Source organism: Ochotona princeps, chromosome X, assembly GCF_030435755.1.
Source record: "Ochotona princeps isolate mOchPri1 chromosome X, mOchPri1.hap1, whole genome shotgun sequence".
NCBI lineage: Eukaryota > Metazoa > Chordata > Mammalia > Lagomorpha > Ochotonidae > Ochotona > Ochotona princeps.
This window is the reverse complement of record NC_080865.1, coordinates 84,436,951-84,449,822: the sequence shown is the minus strand read 5'-3', so window position 1 is coordinate 84,449,822 and position 12,872 is coordinate 84,436,951. Positions and strand designations below refer to the sequence as shown.

The window sequence follows — 12,872 nt, the reverse complement described above, 5'->3', positions numbered from 1 at the left end:
GGTAGCATCACTCAATGTTCTTCCAAAACAACCAATAAAAAAGTTACATGAAAATTAATTCTCATAGAGTGCTTATCTGGATAGAACATTAGATCACTTAACTCTCCATCCTCAAATATACTTCGCATTTTAACTGAATGCAAATGATAGTGGCTAATTAAACCAGAAAATGTACTTGTCAAGTCAACAAATAAACAAATCATTCTCCACAATCTAAGACCCTATGCTTGCCAGCTCATTGTAGGTGTTCAATATAACCATGATGTCAAAATCTATTAAATGTAGTTTCAAGAAAGTTTTAAAGCTATAAACAATACTCCCTCATGAACCTAGAGGGATCTTTTCAAAAACTGGCAAAGTAATTCAATCATGAAGTCTTCAAAATTTATAGAAAATGAAATGATCTTCTAATTCTACCTTCCACAAATTTTTAAGTACCTTCATACCTAAGGACCAAGCTGACAAGAATTTCTGAAGGGAGTCCTGTATTAGAACCCTCCTGGTGCAATGGTGTTGCATGCTGATCCTCTGCATTAAGTCTGTGCATCCTACATGAGAGCTACTTTGCAACTCAGCTGTTCCACTTTCAACCCAGCTAATGGTCCAGGAAAGCAGCAAAGGATGGCTCAAGTCCTTGGGCTCTTGTCACCCACATGGGAGACCTGGAAGAAGCTCCTGGTTCCTGGGTTCGAAATGGGTGCACTTTGACTAATGCAGCCATCTGGAGTCAAACAGCATACAGAAAATCTTTCTCTCTTCTCTGTCTCTCCCTCTCTCTGTAACTGACTTTCAAGTAAAATAAATAATTATTTAAAGAATATAAGATTAGCAGATCATGACCAAGAAAGTTGTTTCCCTTGATTCAACAGTCAAAAACTCCTAAGTAATGGAAGGAAAAAAGAATCATCTTAAGGAATGCAGAATTTTTTTTTAAAATACAATATCCATTCATGTAAGAACCTGCCAGCAACAGATGGTATAGGAAACATCCGCAATCTGTTAATAAATAACTACATAACACTACATAACCATAACATAATTCACTTTTAAATACCGGATATCTATTTGCACCATAAGATCAGAAACGATTACAAGTATGTCTATTATCACTACCTCTACTCAACACTCTAGTTATAGTCCTACTCAGTAAAAAAGGCAAAAAAATATAATTGGAGAACAATGCTGGAAAGGAAGAAGCAAAATTAATATAATGAGTATTTATATTTTAGAAAACACCAAGAAATCTATTTAAAAATCAGTAAAGTAAGTAAAATTGTAGATAGGAGTTCAATAATCAGATGATCATGTCTCCACACAGAAACAGGTAAATAGAAAATTAAACCAAAAGACCACAACACCAATGAAACAGTATATAAATCAGAAATGAAATTTTAGTTCTCTAAAAATCTACTAATCAATTTTCAACTTTAAGCACACTGATACAATTCTATACCAACAACAGTAATACTAATATCAATTAAAAACTTACATTGTGCTGGATTTTTGTTAGAGTTTGTTTATATGGAATACCTCAATGATAACTAAGAAATAATTACCCACTTTTTCAACTGGGAACTGAAATGTGGTTACTAAACGAAGATTACAGAAAATAGCCCAACTAGCAATCAAAATTTTCTAACTCCAAATTCCAATTCTCTGTGTATACACATAGATGGTAATGTTTGACAAGCTTGCTAAAAATGTAATTCATTTCTTAAAAAAGTGTGTGAATCTCTGTTCTATTCAAAATTTTCTGCGTCATATGAGTTTAAATTTTAAATCTTCCCCGAAATTCTTTGAATGAAAATATAAACATGGGCAGCTAATTGAACTGCCAACTGCAAAAGCAGAATCCCATATGCATGCAGGTTCAAGTCCTGGTTACTTAACTTTAAATCCAGTTCCCTTCTAACTTGATTGGAAAAGCAGAAGATGACATAATTCCTTGGGCACCTGCACCAATCAACAGGAGGCGCCTGAACAGAGTCCAGGGCTCCCAGCTTCAGCCTGACCAAAACCTGATCATTGTTGTCATTTGGGAAGCAAACCAGCAGAAAGATCTTTCTCTATTTCTAGATCTTTAAAAAAACAAATAAGTAAGTCTACTTTAAAAAAAAAAAAAGAATAAATATTCACTAACCTCACTTTCAAGAAAGAAAAAAACCAATGTCTTAACAAGGTTGGCATTTGGACCTTGTCTTCCCCTTCTTTTCATCATTCCATCCTCCTCCGGATCTCTACGACTGAAGAGCCTGTGACAAAGGACACATTAATATTAAAACAAAACACATTTAATTTCAAGAAACCCAATGCCTGTATTCCACACATAAGCAACTACTAAAAGAATAAAGGGAAACTGAGGATGGCACAATGCCAGCTCTATGGGATGCCTGGGCTGAGTTTCTTGTGTCTTCTGTTTCCAAACTCACCCATTCCTAAATGCTCTCAGGATTTAGGGAGTAAATCAACACATAGGAGCCCTCTGTCTCTCTACTTCTCAAATAAATAAATAAGGCAAGTGTTCATGGTAGTCATTATAATCCTGCTTAGGAGTCCTATATATATTGGAGTGCCTAAGTTCAAATCCCGGCTATGCTTCCAATTCAAAGTTCTTGTTAACACATATCACACATCATGAAAAGCCACCAGTTGTTGATGAGGGAAGTACTTGGGTATCTGTCACCTATGTGTGAGACCAGGATTGATTTCCAACTTCCTGCACTCAAATTACACAGCCTCTTTTGCGAATCTGAAGACTGAATTAGTGGATCAAATAAAATGAAAAAGAATAAAAAACTAAGTATACATTTTTCTTTGAATCAACACATATGTCTGCAGTAAACTCAGCACAACTGCTTGAGATTCCTGCATTCCACAACAGAGTATCTGGGTCCAGCTCCTGACTCTGATTGCATCTGTAGCTTCCTGCTAATATGCACTTGGGAAAGCAAAGGTGACATGTTAATTACTTCTGCCCTGGCACCCATGAAGGAAACTTAGAATGATTTCTAGGTTTCTGTCTTTGAGCTCGTCATTTGAGGAACAAACCAGCAGATAGAAGACCTCTCTGTGGCTGGCTATGGTATTCTGTCATTCAATAATATTTTAAACATAAAAATAAATAAAATTTAGCATATTTTTGCCTAATATCCTTAAAAAATATCTACACTGAGTAGCCTCTTACTCTGGCCAGCAGAGGTACTTTTCTCCATCAACCAAAAAAGGAAACCAACTCTGGACAGAACACCAATTGGACATTTCATAAACTCATGTCACAAAATTAGTTTCATCATGTAATTCAAAATTTTGTTTTTAAAAGCCATTAGATATTTTTGTGATTAAATATTCACATTATTAAGAATTCTTAGGAGTCTCATGTCAAGAATTAGGGCTAATAAGTACCTACCTGAAGAACAGTAGTTAAAACATCATGAGCAAAGTAAAAACAAACTTATGACTAAATATGTCAATGCATGCAATATTAGGAATGGAGCCAGATAAAAAGAAGAATGAAAAATGAGGAAGAAGTCATCCTAAAATCTTCATATAGGATAAACACATGTCTTAAAAGACATTGCCTCTATTTCCTCTTAAAGAAATTAACTCACTAAATCAAAGAAAATGGAGTAGAACTCTATTCTGTAAAAATACAGAGACCGCCATTATGGCACAGAAGATCAGGATGCCAGCCACAGCACCGGCCTCTTGTATGTGCTCTGGTTCAAATCCTTGCCCTTGCTGTTTCTAATCAGCTCCTTGCCAGCATGCCTGAGAAAGCAGCAGAAGACGGCCCAAGTATTGGGCTCCTCCCACCTATCTAGGAGACACAAATTAAGCTCTTGGGTCTTGGTATTGTATTGCCCTGGCTCAGCTATTGTGGCCATTTGGGGAACAAATCAGCTGATAAAAGAGCTGAATGTCTATCTATTTCTCTTTATATTTTATTTGGTTTTTTTTTAAAGATTTTATTGTTATTGGAAAGCCGGATATACACAGAGGAGGAGAGACAGAGAGGAAGATCTTCCATCCGTTGTTTCACTCCCCAAGTGAGCCGCAACGGGCCGATGCGCGCCGATCCGATGCCGGGAACTGGAGCCTCTTCCAGGATCTCCCACGCGGGTGCAGGGTCCCAAAGCTTTGGGCCGTCCTCGACTGCTTTCCCAGGCCACAAGCAGGGAGCTGGATGGGAAGTGGAGCTGCCGGGATTAGAACCGGCGCCCATATGGGATCCCGGGGCTTTCAAGGCGAGGACTTTAGCCGCTAGACCACGCTGCCGGGCCCTATTTTATTTGTTTTTTAATTTTTCATGATCATGTTCCACAGACACAGGAATTCCACCTTCCACCGCCAGCTTTTTCCCCCATACTATTACAATAGTATAGTCATTCAGCAACAATCACAAATCTAGCATTCTGTTAATTTTGTACCTCAAAAAATAACTCAATTATTTTCAACAGTGTGGAAGTTTCAACCGAACACAAACTAACACCACTGGAGACACAGATATTTGGCTCAAACACTTGTGCCCCTGACATCAATATGGAAGACCTGAATGTAGCTCCTACTCCCTGGCTTCCGCCTGGCCCAGCCCTGGCTGTCACAGGCACTTAAAAAGTAGATCAACTGATAAAAGAACTCTGTCTGCCTATTTGCCTCACTGCCATTCAAATAAAAACTTAAAGAATTTCTTGAAACGGATAAATTAAAAAGTGAATATACTGGGCAGTGCAAAAAAAAATAAAAAGAAACTCATACATGAACTTTTGAAAGACCTCATGTATACATGGATTACAAAGATTTTTTTTTATAATTTTAAATCCATTTTCTAATATCCTTGTAACTTTGAGTACCTATATGTAGAATAAATTAACTATTCTTAAAGCATACTTTAGAAAAATGATCTGATGGGGTTGGACTGTGGTGTGGCAGGTTAAGCAATTCTTGCAAAAGCTCACATCTCACAGAAGCGTGAGTTCAAGGTCCAGCTGCAACATTTCCAATCCAGCTTTCCACTAATGCAGCTGGGAAAACAGCAATTGATGGCCCAGTTAGAGAAACAGTTAGAACTCCACACTCCAAGTTTTGGCCTGATCCAGCTCTGATAGATTTCTCTTTCTCTCATCTTTTCCCCAAATTGCCTTTCAAATAAATAAAATAAATGTTCAAAAGCAAAGAATATTTTCAGAAATACAGATTTACTTTTTGTAGAGAAATTCTCCAGCTGCTACTGCTACTGGTCGGTGAGCTGAATAAACCAGATGATAAACATTTTCACAATCTTCTGCAGTAAGGACTTCTTCACTACTCCTAAAAAAATTAACAGAAAGTTAGTAGTGCCATTATCTTAGGCATAGTAAGAGTACAAAATTCAGGCCTATATATTTCACATATTTGCATTAAAAATAAATTAACATTACCTAATTAGCATCCATTGGTAAACACTGATGCCAACAAAAGAATTGAAACTTATTGCAAATACAGATTATAAAATGTAAATACATAAATATTGAAGGTAACAGTATGGCATGGATGTTAAAGACAAAATATGGAAATTTTTAAAAATGATAGTACAATAGTACATTAAATACTTAAAATGTGTTTCATAAAAACATAAAGAAAAAAAACCATTAATGTTAGTCATCTACTTATCTAAGAACAAGGAAGAAAATCAGATTAGGCAAATGCCAAGTTATACCAAACAATTAAAAATCAAACACTATGCCAAACATCTTTAATTGCAATCTATCATTGGGAAATCTCACTAAATTACAGCAATCATCATCCTGACTGTATTTGTATTTAACAAAAAAGCTTAATACAATCTTCTTGTTAAATCATCCATTATAGGAACCTATCAACCGAAGCGTTCCAGAGTGAAATGTCTTGTCTTTCTCCCATGGGACAACATTCAGGGTTCTACCACTCTGGCAGATCTTTCCTTCCTCTAATGCTTCTAATCGCCTGTACATCAATTTTGGTATTTACCTTCTAACCACAGAGAAAAGCAAAACATCAGGTTTTAACTCAAACAGCACTTTTTACTTCTTTACTGTGGTAAAAAGCTTCCACAAAACTGATTTTTAATATATATTATTTCTTTAAGACAGGGAGAGAAATTAAGTTTTAAAAAGTTTAATTTAGGAATTGATGCTACGGAAGAACAGGTGGCGTTGCCACCAGTAATACTGGCATTCCACAAGGACACTGCTTCAACCCTAGCTGTCCCACTGCAGATCCCTGCAAATGGCCTGGGAAAAGCAGCAGACGCCTTTCACCTGCAAGATTCAAGTGGAAATTCAGGCTCTTGGCTTTGGCTTGGTCATTTAGAGAGTGAATTAATGAATAGACGGCATCTCTCTTTCTAAAGCCACCATGTAAATGAATTGTTAGAAAACAATACGAGAATTTTTAGAAAAAACAAAACATGTAAAACTGTACATTTTTTCTTTATTTTTAAAGGGAAACCAGCCACTCTTTTCTTTTTTTAATTAATTTATTTTTTATTGCAAAGGCAGATATACAGAGAGGAGACAGAGAGGAAGATTTTCCGCCCAATGATTCACTCCCCAAGTGACCACAATGGCCGCAAGCTGAGCTGACCTGAAGCCAGGAGCCAGGAGCTTTTTCTAGGTCTCCCACATGGGTGCAGGGTTCCAAAGCATTGGACCATCCTCGACTGCTTTCCCAGACCACAAGCAGGGAGCTGGATGAGAAGTGGGGCTGCCAGGATTAGAACCGGTGCCCATATGGGATGTCAGCGCAGGCAAGGCAAGGAATTTACCCACTAGGCTACCACGCCCGACCCGAAGTGTACTTTTAATCATTGGAATGTGGACCATTTCTCACAAACATGGAAATTATCATACCATGACAAGTCTGTTGTAATAAGTGAAATTCCTATTCTATTGATAAACATCTCAGTTGCTTTCAAAAGTTTGGTTTTACCCGTCCCCCCCCAAAAGTGCCAAACTATGAACAGGTCAAGTTTTCACAATATGAAGAAGTTTTCCCTGATGGGATAAGACAAACTGATGTTCCCACTAGTTACAAATCAAGGAGGGCCAGTGTAGTGGCACTGGGGTTGGTTCCGATGAAGCTTCAGCTGGCCAAGCCCTGTCTACTGTGGCCATTTCGGGAGTGAATCAGCAGCTTTCTCTCTCTCTCTCTCTCTCTCTCTCTCTCTCAGTTCATAGGGACAGGTTTTTGCTCTAGCAGTGAAGAATCCACTTTAGAGGCTGGCACAGTATCTCAACAAGCTAATCTTACACCTGCAGCACAAGGATCCTAACTGGGCACTGCTTCATGCCCAGCTGCTCCACGTCCAATTCAACTCCTTGCTTATGAACCGTGAAAATAGCCGAGGATGTTCCAAGTCCTTGGGCGCCTGCACCTGCGTGGGAGACCAAGAAGAGGTCCCTGGCTTTGGATCAGCTCAACTCTATTAGGGCCATTTGGGGAGTGACCAACAGATGGAAGATTGTCTCTCTCTTTCTCTCTCCCTCCATCCCTGTGTGTAAGTCTCCTATCTGTAAATCTGCCTATCAGATAAAAGCAAGCAAATCTTTTTGAAAAAAAGTTTTGCCAATCTCTTCAATAGCTCGAATTTCAGCTATTGCCTCACTGACTGCATGATGCAAAAGGTATGCATAAGAAGTGCCACTACCATACTGCACGAGTTGCAGTTCATTCAAGAGATACCAAGTGCTCCATACCCGCTAATAAAATGCCACCATCTTAGGTATTACTGCGGATTACCAAGCAGAAGTGAATCAAGGAGCCAAACAGATTATTCAGCAAAGCATCAAATCATAAATATCTAAAATGCTGCTTTAGACCCCCAGATTGCATATCGGAATGCCTAGGTCTTACTATTAACATGCACCCTAAATAGTGGTGTCCCAATCACAAGAGTGGGAGACCTGGAATGGATGCCTGGCTTACATTTTCAGCTCAACACAGTTCGGGAAATTTCAGAACTAATCAGTAGACTTGAAGTCTTGTCACTCTGCCTTTTAAATAAATGAGCAAATCTCAAAAAAATAATTTTTCTTTTTAGTTGTTTTTATTTAAAAAGTATTGTATGTGCTTAGTTCAGAGGCTAGGGATCTGATTAAGCCACTAAGGAAGATGCTCACACCCTGTATCAGAGAATCTGAATTTGAAACTCAGCTCCAGCTCTTCATTTATTTATTTATTTTATTGGAAAGTCGGATATACAGAGAAAAAGATCTTCTATCCATTAATTCACTACCCAAGCAGCTGCAATGGCCAGAGATGAGCCAATTTGAAGCCAAGAGCCAGGAGCTTCTTCTGGGTCTTCCACACAGGTGCAGGGTCCCAAGGCTTTAGGCTGTCCTCGGCTGCCCACCGAGGCCACAGCCAGGGAGCTGGATGGGAAGCAGGGCCGCCGGAATTAGAACTGGTACCCATATGGGATCCCAGCGCGTTCAAGGTGAGGACTTCAGCTGCTAGGCTACTGTGCCAGGCCCAGCTCCAGCTCCATAAGCCAACATCCTGTTAATGCAGATCTTGAGAGGAAGTGGTAATGGCTGGTGCTATGGTTCCTACCATGAATAAATATCAACCATTGCAGGCAACAGGGAACTGAATCAGTGGGTGAGAGAGAGCTCTTTTTCTCTCAATCTGCCTAACTAATTCTACTTTTTTTTTTTAACTAATTCTACTCTTTAAACATAAACTACTGGGTAATGAGAATTCCAAGATTTTTTAAACTGCTGATGGGAATGTCAACTGTTTTGACTATTACATAAAACATATTTTGGTTTCTAAAGAAAATTAAACATCACATGATTTAGCATTGTCAATTCTGGGTAAACACAAAAGGACTGCAAGCAGGAATATGAATGCACACTTGCACACCTAGGTTCAGATACATTACTTGCAACAGCCAAAGGTTAAAACAGCGAAAATATTTGCTAATAAACAAACATAATCTGATACATATACACAACAAAATGTATTACAATGTGGAATATTAAACGTATGTTAAACGAGAAAAGTCAAACGCAACAGGACAAACATGGTATCATTTCACTGTTTAAAATGGGCAGTCAAAAAGAACAGTGGCTACCAGAGTCTAAGGATACTGGGAAAATGAAAATTAGAATTATGGGTGGGTGGGGGAATTAGTATTTAATGAGGACAGAGTTTCACTATCTAATGATAAAAAACTACTGGAGATAAATAGTGCTGACGGCTATATACCAATGTGAATCACTGAACATATGCATCAAAATTGTTCATGTAGTAAAATTTGTATTATATGCATATCATATTTTTAGGTAAGAAAATATGAATAGTGTAACTAAAAAATTAACAGATTATTGTTAAAAAAAATCTTATGATCACATTTTAATATACTCAAACTAGTAAGTTTATTTGAATAGAACAAAATAAACAAAGTAGGAAAAAATAGGCCAGATGACATGAGCACAAATTCTGAGCTTAGAATCTCACAGGCTCAGTAGTTCTAAATTCAATTTTTTCCTTAAATTTACAAGAAGAAATTAAACTTCTAGCTATTAAGACCCCATAATTTCAGCTATTAAAATTTAAATTGAGATGAATTAGATGAAAATACCCTAATGTATTATTCAGATTTCCGCACATTTGTAATATGCAACAAATACATACTTACTGTAAAACAAGAGTGAGTAATTTTATTGCTTGTACTGCAACATCATATTCTTTGTCAAGGGTCATAGACACAATTCTGTCCTGTTGCCAAAAAATTTAAAACATTTTTAAAATAAAAGCAAGAGAAAAGTATTTTAAAATTACAAGTAGTATTTCAATATTTGTAAAGCAGTACTAACCTTGAACCGACTGGTGAAAAGCTCCAGTTTGGAATTAAGCTCTTTGTTATAATAAAGTCCTTGTAGAGCAGTAAGACACTTCAGTCTTACCTCACCTTGCTAAGAGAAATAAAAGAAGATATACCAAAATTTCTCAAATTTTCAACTTGAACATCCAAAATTTACACAAAATTTCCTACTCCCAACTTTTAAATATGTTCTATACAATAGTGTTTCTTTAGAAACTTCCATCCTTGACATAGAAAAACAATGAGCAGTATATACCAAATTATTGGTCTTTTTCTGGAAGTCAAATGTATTTTTGAAAACTTCTTTAGAATAAAACTATCATAAAAGCAGCATTATTCACAATAAGTTTCTGTACTGAAAGTATTATTGGGGAAATACATGCAAGGCATTTAATCAGGGCTAGTGAAGAGGGATCCTAAAAGAATGTAGTTTTTAAAAAGATAGAGAACACACAGTAAGACATAAACTGGCAAGTAAATAAATCTTTAAAAAAAGAAAAAAAAGGAAATGTCTCACCACTAGTACCTAACCTTAACACCACAGCACAAAATCACTTCAATAATGACAATAAAATCAAGTGTTCGAGAATCAAAAAAATCCAGGGGCCTTTATAAGAGAGATCAAATATTCACAAAGAAGGAAGAAATTATAGAGCCTTGCAGGAATATGGCCCTAAGTGTGCACCTATGCAGACAACTAATTCATGAGGCAACGCTACAAAACTGCACATCTACATATACATAAAGAAGCAGCAGTCTCTAGGGCGGCCCTTACCTTATCATGCATAGTCCAACCAACATATTTTAAATAACTGTCATTAAGAAAGGCATCGCTATACATCTTCATCCATATGCCAATCTCTTCAATGCATATAGCTCGAATTTCAGCTATTGCATCACTGAATGGAATAAGCAAAAAGTATGCATAAGTAGTGCCACTATATCACACAAGTTCCAATTTATTCAAGAGATGCCAAGTAGAGTCCATGCCTACTATTAAAATACCACCATCTTAGGCATTACTGAGGATTACAAAGCAGAATGGAAGCATGGAGCCAAACGTCAATGTTGTGGTTTATTCAGCAAGGTGTCAACACATAACATAAAATTAAGCTAAAACTTTAAGCAAAATTACTTCCCATCTTCTACACCATGCCACATTGAAGATTTTACTTACCTGTTAAGCACAGTATTTTCAGAATATAGCACATACTAACTGGACGCAGCACTATTTCCAGATGACAGGTACTTACACAAACCCTGAGAGCAAGCTTAATAGGGATTCAAGTAAATTGCTTTAATTCTGTTCAGGCCAGTGTCATGGTGTAGAAGGTACAAAGAATCCTAAATGGGCACCAGTTCATATGAAAGATGCTCTATTTTCAATTCAGCTACATGTTTATAGCCTGGGTAAAGCGGCAGATGGCCCAAGCATTTGGGCCCCTGCCATCTATGAGAGATCAGGATGAAATTTCCGACTTGGATGGGCCTGACTCAACCTTAGCCATTACAGCCATCGAGGAGTAAATCAGAAGATGGAAGCTCAGTCATGCACTTTCTCTATCTATGAATATATGTATGCATAGTTCTTCCAACAAATCAATAATAAATTAGCTAAATTTCCCACTGATATTCAAATGGAAGAGAAAAATCAGGATTGAATATACACCGTCTCTAACCAATTGTGCATCATAAGAAATCAAGTGTTTGGGATCTGATGTGGTAGCTCAACAGGCTAATCATCTGCCTACAAGTGTCAGTATCCCACATGTGTGCAAGTTGGTGTCCCAGCTGCTCCACTTCCAACCCAGCTCCCTGCTTGTAGCCTCGGAAAGCAGCAGAGGATGGTTCAATCTGACCACTGCAGCCATTTGGGGGGTGAACCAGTGGACAGAAGACACTCTCTCTCTCTCTCTCTGTGTCTCTCTCTTTTTCTGTCAAAATTGCCCTTCCAATAAAAATAAATAATAACATTCAAAATTTTTTTAAAGAAATTAAGTATTTTGTACCCAGACTCATACTAGCAATAGCTCCCAATGGCAACAGCTACAAGTCAAATACAGCATTATCCAGTCATTCAGATGAGAAAAACCAAGTTTACAGCAATTGACTAATCGTGATCAAAGTGCATTAATGAAAGTTTAGATTCAAACATTCATCTTACTATAGCTCTATATTCACTAGTTTATACTTTCCAACCAAGTAATTATTCAAATTTGAAAAACAAAATTAAATAATGTTACATCTGTAAAAAATTGCTCTGACTTACCGGTATCTATGTACAAACACTCCTTTAAATATTGCATTCATCATATTCTCTATTTCATCTTGATTTTCTTGAAGCTATAAAAAAGAAAAGTATTTTTTATTATAAAGAAAGACAATAAACTATTACAACCAACAGGAAAAAAACAAGTTTCTTAAATATTTGGTCAATTACATCAAATTCTAAGTTCTGACAGGCATTAGAAACCACACAGAAAAATTAAGTATGTAACAGCTAATTTAAAGACTAAGATTGTTGAAATATATGAGATTTGACTTTTAATATTTAGCTGGCAGATTAATTTCTTTCTAAGGCATAGTTTCTACTGCATAAAGGAACTATGAAGTAATCTGTTAAGTAATTTACTGTTGCATATCGTCTATTATATAGCATGCATTCCTACAATCATAATTTTTTTCTTTTTCCCAGTCTTCATATTCTAAGACACAACAGTTACACGTTAAATAATGCCCACTCAAATAATAAAAGGAATTAGAGAAAACCACCTAGAAAAAAAGTTAGTATCCCTGTTCCATTCTTTTGAGAATTAAAGATCGACCTGAAACAAACAGGTTAACGGTTCTAATCTTTGCTAACCTATCTAATTAAATATACTTTCAATTTGGGGCTTACAATCTAAAGCGTTCAATTCAGAGCTTAGAATCTAAAAACAAATTAGCTTTTAAAATGTTTTATGCTTTTGAAATTTGTATTTTTCTTTTCATGAACATAATCTTGTATTTCCAAATAATGCTGATAGAA

At 36.8% G+C, this 12,872-nt stretch overlaps 1 protein-coding gene across 5 annotated transcripts in view; it reads right to left on the bottom strand.

Moving 5' to 3' along the window:
- STAG2 (STAG2 cohesin complex component) overlaps positions 1 to 12,872 on the bottom strand; it is a 142,886-nt gene that overhangs the window by 46,547 nt on the left and 83,467 nt on the right. For all 5 annotated transcript variants that reach the window (XM_012927705.3, XM_058658709.1, XM_058658708.1 and 2 more), the window contains exons 9-14: positions 12,114 to 12,187; positions 10,620 to 10,743; positions 9,837 to 9,935; positions 9,659 to 9,738; positions 5,200 to 5,307; positions 2,141 to 2,252 (exon numbers count right to left, since the gene is read on the bottom strand). In XM_012927705.3, the coding sequence (XP_012783159.1) occupies positions 2,141 to 2,252; positions 5,200 to 5,307; positions 9,659 to 9,738; positions 9,837 to 9,935; positions 10,620 to 10,743; positions 12,114 to 12,187 (597 nt within the window). The remainder of the gene's footprint in view (positions 1 to 2,140; positions 2,253 to 5,199; positions 5,308 to 9,658; positions 9,739 to 9,836; positions 9,936 to 10,619; positions 10,744 to 12,113; positions 12,188 to 12,872) is intronic.